Raw genomic sequence first — 11878 nt, 5'->3', positions numbered from 1 at the left:
CAATAGGTTGATGAATTTGATCAAATTCAGGCCTGAACTTCTATTATTTTGCCCTTAATTTCCAAAATTTTAAAACTTCAATCTAGATAAAGAAAGTTGATCCATTGAAAAGCTTCTCAGTTGATTCCAAGGAGAAATAGGAGCTCCAAATATTTTACATTCCATTCAGAACTGATGATAAACTACTTTATATGCCAAAAGGCACAGGTCAAATTGTAAACCAAGACAAACACCAAGGATTAATGTAAAAGATGAGCCCTATCAAAAGGATATCTAGAGTTGTTCCTGTTGAATCCCATATATAATAGAAAATGTCACAGTTACACCCCATATTCTACCTACAGAAGACTTGAAAAGTACAATGATGGCTGCCGTGGAACGTTACAACTGCAAAAGCTACTCGGCCAAAATTCTGGTTGCAGGAACATCACTTGCAAGTCATTGTAGAAAACCTGCGAGAATAAGAAGTCAGACTCAAAAGTTTGAGCACAAGTACAATAAACAAGACCAGGACGATCAACTTAAAAGTGAGATCTGAGCAGGAACAGAACAAACAATGAAAAATTAAAATTGACCACTTACTTTTATGATAAATGTTGTCAAAAGTCAGATATAAGCAAGAAGTTTGTCCGAGCAATGATATGCAGTTTATCGAGAGAACGTTGAGATGCTACTTGCGAACTATGAAACAGCTTCACATTTAATCTTCAAGTAGTAAGAACACTATTTCTGGGAAGGGGATTTTAAGATTTCATTTCTAATTCTTTCCTTCCACACTTTCACGCTGGTATACATAGTATTGGGATGAATTCATTTGCAACAATGTGTTCAATTAAAACAAATCTATACTCGCGCCAAAACAACCTATTCAGTATTTTTCTTTACCTAGAGCACCTCAAGAAAAAAAATAACTAAAATAGCAGAGACTGAAATTGCCAATTCTACAGATCAAGGAAAGCTATTGACAGAAAACACAAATGCAGTAGTGACTTAGACAGGCTTTTCTTTTTTGATCGTTGAGAGGCTGATTCTTTACTTGCTTTCTCTTTTTTAAACACAACCCCCCCCCCCCCCCACCAAAAAAAAAAGTGAGTGATTGCTTTTAACTTTTCACCATGATTCCATTTACTACATATAATTGGTGATTTTTTTATAATGACATATAATTGGTGATTTATCAATTGTTTTGGTTTCTTTGGCATCACAATCCTTATCCATGTTTCCAGACAAGCAAACGGTTAACCACGACTTTCGTAACTCTTGGTAAGGATAGAACACAACTATAAGTTTTTGAAAAGGTAGACACAGACTCAACGTTTGCATCCAAAACACAGATTATATAGCACAGGTTGAAAAGCAACTTTATATTTGACTTGTTAATACCAGACATGTTGCCAAAGATTACTGCATCAGCTATTAACAAGTTGAAACTACCCAGAACACAGATAGCAGTTACATGATATAAGGAAAATAAACAACATACAAGATCCAAAGACTTGTATAGCTCAGTCAAAAATACCAATTATAGCTCAGTGAGTGTTGCCAATGGAGGTCCTGCGGATGTGAAGTAAGATCCAAGATCAATATCCAGGTCGTCGTACATGGTGACGAAAGGGTGCCTCTGGATTTCATGAATTCCAAACAATCGCTATATGAGTAATTGATTAATAAGAAACTTTGAGAAAGACAAAAAGTAACAATCTCTACCATGAGTTCATTTGCTGACAATCTGTCCTTCTGGTCCTTCTGCACGCTGAAACAAGTTATTGCGTAATGAGCTTTCAAAGAACAGTCCATAACACAACTACATAGTCAGCTCAAAGCTAATGAGGATTGTAAGATTTGGAAGCAAGTTAAATCTGAAATTATGGTACTTACCACACAGATATGAATGAGCAGAATTGTGGAGAAAATTGGTCGGGAGGTGCACTTGGTGCTGGTTGGTCAACTATAGTTTCCATAAGTTCATAGACATTAACCCATCCTTCATCTGCTTGGGGCGGTGAATATGGGAAAACACCTGTTGCACACTCGAGCAAAACTAAACCCAAGCTCCAAATGTCGCTTCTGTAACCATAGGCGCCTCCTAAAATTCTCTCCGGCTGTAGCACACAACAGAACATCAGCAACTTGGTTTTTAGCATAGGCAGATTGTACTACACATAGGCGGTCTAGTATTATACTCGCTTTTAGAAAAACAAGATCGCAGATACTCACAGACATATAGTTGTAAGTGCCGACAAAGGTATTAGCAAGTCCAGATGTGCTTGCCAGCACTGCACTCACACCAAAGTCAGTGATTTTGACATCACCTATGTGATTGATTAGCAAATTCGAAGGTTTCAAATCCCTGTGAATAATATGTTTCTCATGATGAAGATACCACAAACCTTTGAGAACCTAATTGGTGAAGGAGCAAGGTTTGATAAGATTAGAACTCGAGCAAAGTCTTCTCTTTGAGGAACTCAAATTGTTCACTTGTTACCTGTTTGCAGATGGCAGCAAGATATCGTTCGGGTATTGTCTTGACTTTTTTCAGAAAATCTGCTAAGGAGCCACCATCCATGTACTCCAAAATTATGGAGATAGCACCATTGTCAAAGAATGACTGATAGGATATGACAACATATGGACACTGGGATGACTGATTAATTCTCAGTTCTTGAGCAATATGCTTGCGCATGGACTCTTCAATATTCATCTGAATAACCTGAATAAAAATAAAACTGCTCATCACAGCGGGAAATAAGAAAGCATAGATGGTAAAGTAAGGAGGCGGTGAGATATGCACATGAAAAATTGGACACTAGAACCAACTAATGTATTTATTCATTTAGAGGACAAATTTCTTAAGGTAGTCAGTAAGATGAAAAAACGGTGTAGCCAGTAGATTGGTGGAGATTGCAGGTAAAAAGAGGTGACATATTTTCAAAATATTTAAGTGAATAAAACCCACAAAATCAATGCATATATTGCTACCAACAACAGAAGTTATAAGGCAAGAAATGAATCAATAGGGACGAAATGTCTGTGGAAGCATTTGCGCTCTTTACTCATTCGTGACGCAATCCTCAAAATCTTCTTCTCTCATTTTTTTTTTTTCAGATTAGGACTTCTTTTCATTTTTTAAAGGAATATCACACCAAATTCTTGAAAAATATCAAAATGATATGTTGTAGACAGTCTCCTGCTAATCAAAGGAATCACCAACAACCATGATAAGCAGAATAGAGATGGTAGCTACATATACCTTGAGAGCGAAAAATTGTCCTGTCCATTTATGCTGAACCAACCGCACAATACCACCATTTCCCTTCCCAATAACTTTAACTGCTTCAAAATCAGCTAAGCATAACTGGTTGTCTGATGGCTGTATAACTGATGGCTGAAGGAAAAAATTGCAAATGCCAGAATAAAATATGCCATGTTAGTTGCAATAGATTCCATAAGTGCATACAAAGAAGATACATCAACAAAATGCCCAAGTCTGGATTACAATAACTATATCTCATTCCAAAAGTTTGACACTGCTATATGAATCCCCATTATCCATGTCGCACTATTTAACCCCGTCTCAGTCCGAAATTATAGAAAAACTTAGCTTCTCCAGCACTTGAAGTTCTCTATGCTTTCTACTAGCATAAAAATCTCTAACAAGACTGAAAGATTCTTTGCTAACATTGAACCTGAAGTATACGTACTAACATAACTAAATATAATTCCAACTAATTGGTGTCGCTTATGTAAAAGAAAATTGTCCAGGTCTAGATTCAAATGCTTAAATACTAATTTGGACCCTTCATCTAAGATTAGTTCCTAAACACAGTTTTAAATTCAAATGCTTAAATTCACTTCAATGTGCATTTAGATTTGCTAGCTAAACATTTCACTTCAAATTTTCAAAATTCCAAATGCAAGTTCTTTTAACCCAATTTAGACTAAGCAAGCGATCATCTTACAAACCAACATACCACAATACTGAATGATAAAATTTGTACAAGAACAAAAAAGAACAATCATTAAGACACAGTAAAACATTAAGAAAGTGTACAGCTTCAACTTCACTCTGTGAGACAATTCGAACTCCATCTCTATTAACAAGAAGATCCCCATCCTTAAAAGTCCCTGATTCAGTCCTATACAACAATACCAAAAACTTCCCATCAAAATACATAAACATAGCAAAAAAAAGCCACAGATACAGAGTGTTATAAGAAACGGATCCAAGATTTTAGGTCAGTAGGCACACAATACCACTGCACCAACTGTTCTTTTTTGACAGTGGATTTGAAATTAGCATAAGTATCTATTTTAGAAACATTTGATGTGTCACACACACACAGAGACACTCATATAGAGAGAGGGAGGTAAAGTAATTACAGGAATTTGGAGAGATTAACTTCATCAGGAGGAGGGAGAGAAAGTTTAAGATTAGGAGCTAAAGATCCTTTCTTCATAGCTAAATCTTGAAAAATCACAGTAAAAATTGCTTTTTGGCAACAGGGATTTTTTGCATTCTCGTTAAAGCTCACTCTTTTATGGAAATCATGAAAGATCACAACTGAACTTGCTGATAGGCAACTGGGGTTTTGATATTCTGCTTAAAGTTCACTTTTTTATGGAAATCTTGAAGGATCACAGTGGAAATTGGTTTCAGGCAACTGGGGTTTTTTGTATTGTAGTTAAAGTTCACTCAATCTTTGGAAAACTGGGAGAACATTTCAGGTAGGTGGGTCAACTGAAAGACTCGTGTAAGAAGTCTTGCAAATAATAATACTCAGTAGCTGAAATTATGTGGCTGTTGTATCTTTAGTTTGACTAGGAATCAAAGCAAACTAAATTTGACACAAAGGTATATAATGTATGTTTATATAAATTATAGTTAGCTAATCATAATTAATTAATGCATAATCTCTCCTTATTTTTATTTAACTATGAGATGCTAGTATTTCCTCCTATCATTTTTAGTTGTTTATCTTTGATTTTGCACTCTTTTTAAGAAAATGTAAATAAGTATGAATTTTACAAATTTATCCATAATAACGATAGCATTTCAAAAAGTCTTGCAAAATAATTTGAGAAATGAATAGTTAATGCTATGGGTAACATAGAAAAAAAAAGATCGCCTTATTTTTTTATTTGCTAAAATGAATAAAAATAAAAATATATTTTTAGTATAATGGATAAATAAAAGTGAACGGAGAAAGTACAATTCGACAAAAACTTTGAATAATCGTTTTTCCGAGCTAAACTGAAAGCTCGTCATAATGTAAAGCAGCTTGCCCCTTCTTTGGGGAGCTAAGTGGGCAGAAAGAGTTTAGCCGAATTTCATTCGTTCAAAAATTATATTGTGTATATAAAGTCAATCTTTTTTATGTACATATATTAGATATTGAATCCTTTTAATTTTTTGTATATGTACTTTTTATATTTTAAAATTTCTTTGATGAAAATTCTGCTTCCGACACGACCTATTTTGTCCAAAATGCCACACTTTCTTCATGCCGGCTAATGCGCAAAGCAAAGGACCACATTGAATCTTTGTATCAATTAACTTCACCAATCTCGGCATACTTTTTCTAAAGAGGTCTTCTTTTGGACTAGTTGATTTCTCCATTGACAACAAAGATAAAACAGGCATTGGCAATTTAGCACAACTTCAATCATACACTAAAATTTGATCAGGGTCGAAAAGTATCAAAGGTTTTCTACTTTAAGTCTATTTGCCGGTCTAAACACGAAAGTGTATAGTTTTCATTTAATTCTTTTAAGTTGAATCATAGGCAACGCCTAAAAAAGCAAAAACGAATTACTGAGCAAGAGTTTATTATTCGAGTCACATTATTGGCCAATTGATCTTCCCTTCTCAATGGTTAATTATTTGAGTTTAATTAAATGAAGTATGATGTTATCATCGTACTTGCTTCATTTAAGTCTTTGTTATAGATCTGAATAAGTATGTATGATTAAGATCTATAACAAATACTTAATTTCATTAAGATGCTATCATCAACATTTATTATTAATTGTGCGTATCATTATCAACTACCATCATGCCATCCACCACCATCATTCTCAACCACAAGCACACAATTATCTACCTCAACTACTACAACTAACCACCCTATCACCATCAACAACTAGCTGCACTACCCACCATTATAAACTACCACCACCCACCATCACCTTCCTCAATCACAACCAACACCAACACCAACACCCATCATTAACTATCACCACCCACCACGACCATCCTCAACCATCGACATCACTACCAATCACCACTAGCTACTACCAAGAACTACCACCATCAACCAAAACCACCACCAACCACCGCCTCTAGTCGGCATTCGCAAGCACCACCGTTGGTCATCACCACCACCAAATATATATATACTATTATCTATGAACGTGCATTGCACGTTAATAATGGCATGTGATGATTTAAATATTTATTTATATGAAGAAAAAATAAAATTTAATTAATGAGAGAAATTTTACGTATAATAATACAACTATCATCTAAATGCCGAAAAATAATATTACATTAGCATAATACATGAATTTAAAATAAAAGGATTGATTACGCCCAACTATGCCTTATAAAAAGGAATAAGCGGTCGTTACAAATATAATCTGCTTTACAAGTCCGGAATCGAATCCCACAGGGAATTAACCTACTAATCACAACTGCTAGTTTCGCAAGAATTCAAGTAATCAACTTTCAGAAATATTGAATAATGAGTTGAGTATTTACTAACTAAAAGCAAGGTAATTAAAAAATTATAATTTTATTACTAACAAAGCAAATGTTGTAGACAAGATTGGAAAGATTTAGGGTTATGATTTTCCCTCTTATCGGAATCCTCCCTGCTACGTCTCCTATAAATTTGCCTAGATACTCTCTACTAATCGTGAGCATTTTAGGTGTCGTAATTCTCTTCCGAGCAAATACAATAATTTACTAGACGTATTCTTCCGAACTACGCTAGCTGGCACTAGTTTACCGCTCCCTAAGACCGCACCAAAGTTTTATTATTCCTAATCCCACCTTTAAACCCTCCGTATTTATCCTTCATATAAGTTAGGAGTGATGTTGTTCAACAACTACCTAAATATGTACCTTTTTACAAGTAATACACACTAAATAAACATAGTCAATTGAGGGACCTTCAATCAACCACAATAATCACGTAGTGGAACAAGTAGAGAAATTTCAATGGCAAACTTATATTAAACGCAACAAAAATTCATCCTCCAAGAGGTTCCATCAAACCCAAGAATAAAGAGTTTAGCTACTCATAATTATTTTGACAACGACAATATAAGAATTCATCACCAATAATAGAAAAGGGAAGAAGAAAGATAAAAACTCGTTTTCGAATCTTCCGTCTTGCTCCTTGCTTGTTCTTGCCTTCAAAGATGTTGTGTAACCCTTAAAAAGTCATTCTTTGATGTATTTATATCAGTTAGGGTTGCTAAGGGGCGGAACTTTTCAATCCCACTTCGGATGGAAAAAGTTGGAATCCGCGTCTGCCTTCGCACGTCGCGCGCCCATTGACGCGGATTCAGCTTTTGAAATTCTTTCATTTCGCGAAGCGATCCGTGCCTTTGCTTAGCTTCGCTGTTTTGTGCCTTCACTTTTCTCCTTTTTTGCGTCCGTTTTCATGCCATGCACGAGAATAGACGAGCTCCCAATCCTTCTATTTTTTTTCTTTTTGCAATAATTTGATATCTTTTGCTCCATTATCATTCAAGCTCACTCCTACAAATAAGAAATACGTAATGAGTATAATTCACTTCAAATATCATGTAATCTCCTGCAACTCACACGACAAATGAGATGAAAATACACTCAAAATCATGCACTTTTGGCCATTTATCACCACCCCACACTTGGACTTTTGCTCGTCCTCGAGCGAATAAAATTAAGCTCATTGGCAAGAAACAAATTTCCAAACCTACTCAAGACTCACGCCAATAACAATGATTTATACCAATGCTTAGAACCTAGCATAAGCACTATTCATATTTTTTCTCAAGTTTTACGTCATGCCAAGATTAATTAAAATAATTGTGTGACTCTCGCTAACATCCTAACCTCAAAATTTGACTCCAATACATCCCAAACAAAGACTCGCTTCTCGTGCTAACTCAAAAACTAAGGCCTTTACCAATATTTTACAAATCATATGCCCTTACCAACAAATCAAAGAGAGGAAGTAGTCCACACACTCAAACATAAGTTTAAGTATATGTTAAGGACTCTCCAATCGAAAGAATTCACTCACTCTCGCAAAAATAACTCATATGCCACCCAAGTTTGTACCATAGGCTTGCCCGTAGTGTAAGACTTGACTAATTTAAGTTCGCACGGACTCGGATCAAGTAGGATTTCATAGGTTGTAATGTGGGCTAAGGGACGGGTAGGATACATTTGGAAAAAATAGTGACTATCCCTCCTAAGCACTTTAATACACTACACTTCACTTTCAAACACCTTCTTATCACGACCAAGTCAATATCATGCCACGAACCAATACACGATTAGGCCCTTCTTCTTTAAGCATATCATCACATAGATGCTCACTAGCCCGAATCAATACCTAGGAGGTGTACTTCAAAATCTTTTTGTTTTTTTTTTCCTTTTTTACACTCCCCTTAATTTTGGTGTTTCTAGCTAGTAATTCATTTAAACACAACGCGCCTTCTCGGCCTTCCTATGGTTCCACTCAAAAGCTACCCGGTCTCTCTCTTTACTCTTATAGTGACTTGAGTGCTTTCGAAGGTAAAGGGTGAACAAGATTTGATTAAGAACAAGGGGAATTAATCTTGTAATGTGGGTGCCAAGGAAAAGGTTTAGAGGCTCAAAAGGGTTGACTATGGATAATATTGGCACCGGTGGACAAAAGTGGCTCAATGGTCAATCAAAGAAATGCCTATATCATCTCCTAGCCTAACGATACTTAATCATTTTGCTTCGACTCACACACGGGGCAAATTTTAGACTAGCATGGGATGGCACAAAGTACAACTCAAACTTCTCACCTCGTATAATGAACATGACCTACTCAAGACGGCTCAGACCTGACTCTCAAGTTAAAGCAGCTAAGCACAGTCATCATAGAACTAAATCATATAGGAAGTACATAACAGGAGTCAAAAGATGAGCCCAAGAGTCAAAGTAAAGTCACATATATTCTCAAGGCACATAATCACAAGAATTACGAGGAAAGTACTAAGCACAAATGCTCCAGGTCTAAGCCCCGATATAAAATATGTCATGAAGCACAATACTCAATCTCTTCCCATTCCAATATCAGTTCAAAACAAACAAAGGAAAAGTTTTTTTTTAGACTTTAAACCCTCAAGAAATCTGTCTAGGCAATCCATCATCGGGCAAAGTCTACAAATTCTTTTAAAAGTTTGAGAAAGAAAAAAAAACTACCTAAGACTATCCGGTTCAAAAAAATGGCATCCTCGGAAAAGAACCGTGGTTTAAAGAAAATCCGAAATTACGCCAATAAAAAGCTAACTACAATTATACAATTACAATGGCCTTGAGTGTGATCATAGCAAAATATATCACTAACAATTAAACACATGCTGCCACAAAAATTAAATTCTGACACCCCCACCCCACACTTAAGAGAGTGCACTGTCCCCAGTTGCACAATATCACATAAACATACAATAAATGATTAATAGTATAGTGGGTGTCAGAAACTCCCTCATCATATCTCAGGCTGCTCAGTGCTCAGGTTGGTGGCCTCAGTGTCCACCTCAGAAGTTCCAGTCTTTTCCTTAGCATGCCTAGCCTTTGTTTGTGCCTCTGTAGCACCCTTCTCCACTACATTCTTGTCACTTGGTGGTTTCTTTGAGGGTGGCTTACCACTACCACAAGCTCCATGGCTTCTAGTTGGTGTTTTAAAGACGGCCATATCACCTGCAAAAGATACAAAACACATATTAGTATAATATGTAACATTGAGTCATAGCAGTATACATTGCACCCCACACTTAGCCCGAAAGCATAAGTGTGCAACCAGGGTACACGTGTCTACTACCACTTAATTGCATTGATATAAGATTACTTAGCATCATTGAAAATCAAGTGGGTAGGACGATGCACACGTCGTGCACGAGTCGTGCCTAAGTTGGTCGCGGGTTGACATTCGTTCTAAAATGAATGCAATTTAAGTGCAAAGACCCCAAACGGCTACTCCACACTCAAGAGATGTTGATATTACCAAAACAATGAGTCTTGCTACTCAGACTTCGCAAAACCTATCAAAATTCTCATTCGGGCAGTTTTTCGAACACCTTATATGCATAATATTTACCATCATGTTTCAATGCAAGTAACATGTGTTTTGCCCTCCCAATTTGAGTGAGGTGGTGGAAATTATAGTTTGTCACCTCACTATGCACAACAACCAACAAAATCTTGAGCAAACTATGCTCTAAAATTCGAAATTCAATTACCTACTAAAATAAACCATATCAAAAAAGAAGTAGAAAAGCAAAAAATAAACCTAAGGGAAACGGGAGGGGTCTGTTACATGGGGGAAGGGATAGGAACGAGCAGAAAAGAAGAGGGGAGGGTCTTACCAGTTCGTACGAGGGATTAGGGGGGTCTTGGTGTGAGAGGGAGAGGCAAAAGCGGGGCTTGAGGGTTGGGAATAGAGAGGACAGGAAACTGGAGGGGTATGTTATGTTGGGAGAGAGAACAAGGGTTGGGGGTGTTTGAAATAACATACCTGGGAAACAAAATTAGCCGAAAATAAAGAAAAACAATTTTGCAAAGTGGGGCGCGCCATGCCCCCACTTTACTATTTTTTTTTCGTTTGGCTGGCCTAGGCCGCGTCTGCCTTCGCGCGAGGAGCAGATTTAGACGAGCCCAGTGCTAGCCATTTTTTCAGCTTTTCAAATTTAGCCACCTTCGGCCTTTTGTCATGATTTCTTTACCCCGAGTCATTCCAATTCGCACAATCTCATTCCTGCAACATTCATAAACATGTCAATACTTCCACAATTTAAAACCAAACACGAAAAATAAAGAAAAACACAAAAATTAGGTTGCATCCCAACAAGCGTTTGATTTAACGTCGCAGCACGACAAATTACAACAAAACCATGGGTTGCCTCCCAAGAAGCGCCTGATTTAACATCACGGCACGACTCGAGCTATTCCTTATTAAGGGTTTTTCAAGTACAAGGTCGAGATCACTTTATCTTCCTCAACCATGCCTTGATAATGTTTTAGGCTTTGCACATTAACTTTGAACTTGCGGGATCCATCTTACGATGTAATCTCGATGGCTCCAGTTGAATGCATCTCTACCACGCGAAATGGTCCTGACCATCTTGACTTCAACTTGCCCGGAAATAATTTCAATCTCGAATTGTATAGCAATACCACATCTCCAGGTTTAAAACTCCGCTCAAGAATATTTTTGTCATGCATCATCTTCATTCTCTCCTTGTATAGTCTTGTGCTATCAAAAGCATGGTAGCGGAACTCATCAAGCTCATGCAACTCTATGACTCTACTTGTACTCATATCTTCTATATTGAGATTCAGTTGCCTCAATGCCCACAAAGCTCTATGCTCCAACTCCACGGGTAAGTGACATGCCTTCCCAAACACCAATTTATACGGCGACATGCCAATCAAAGTTTTGAAAGCGGTACGATAAGACAAGAATGCATCATCTAACATTCTCGCCTAATCCGTTCTTGTAGCATTCACGGTCTTTGTCAAAACGCTCTTTATCTCTCTGTTCGAAACTTCCACTTGCCCACTCGTTTGTGGATAATATGGGATGGCAACCTTGTGGCACACACTATATTTTTCTAACAACTTTGCGAAAGCTCG

At 36.9% G+C, this 11878-nt stretch overlaps 1 protein-coding gene across 2 annotated transcripts; it reads right to left on the bottom strand.

Annotated features, from left to right (window-relative positions):
• Positions 1 to 83: 83 nt before the first annotated feature.
• LOC107832798 (mitogen-activated protein kinase kinase SIPKK-like) lies at positions 84 to 4815 on the bottom strand. 2 transcript variants are annotated; one of them, XM_016660679.2, is made up of 9 exons: positions 4381 to 4815; positions 4052 to 4136; positions 3251 to 3385; positions 2486 to 2710; positions 2218 to 2400; positions 1879 to 2102; positions 1708 to 1753; positions 1484 to 1621; positions 84 to 452 (listed from the first exon to the last, which is right to left on the bottom strand). In XM_016660679.2, the coding sequence occupies exons 1-8, from the start codon at positions 4455 to 4457 to the stop codon at positions 1523 to 1525; spliced, it is 1074 nt and encodes a 357-aa protein (XP_016516165.1). In that variant the 5' UTR covers positions 4458 to 4815; the 3' UTR covers positions 84 to 452; positions 1484 to 1522. The 2 variants fall into 2 exon arrangements, with proteins under 2 accessions (XP_016516165.1, XP_016516164.1); XM_016660678.2 differs by having other exon boundaries at positions 1520 to 1621.
• Positions 4816 to 11878: the final 7063 nt, after the last annotated feature.

The sequence above is a fragment of the Nicotiana tabacum genome, chromosome 21 (assembly GCF_000715075.1).
Source record: "Nicotiana tabacum cultivar K326 chromosome 21, ASM71507v2, whole genome shotgun sequence".
Lineage (NCBI taxonomy): Eukaryota > Viridiplantae > Streptophyta > Magnoliopsida > Solanales > Solanaceae > Nicotiana > Nicotiana tabacum.
This window is presented reverse-complemented; position numbering and strand designations above follow the sequence as displayed.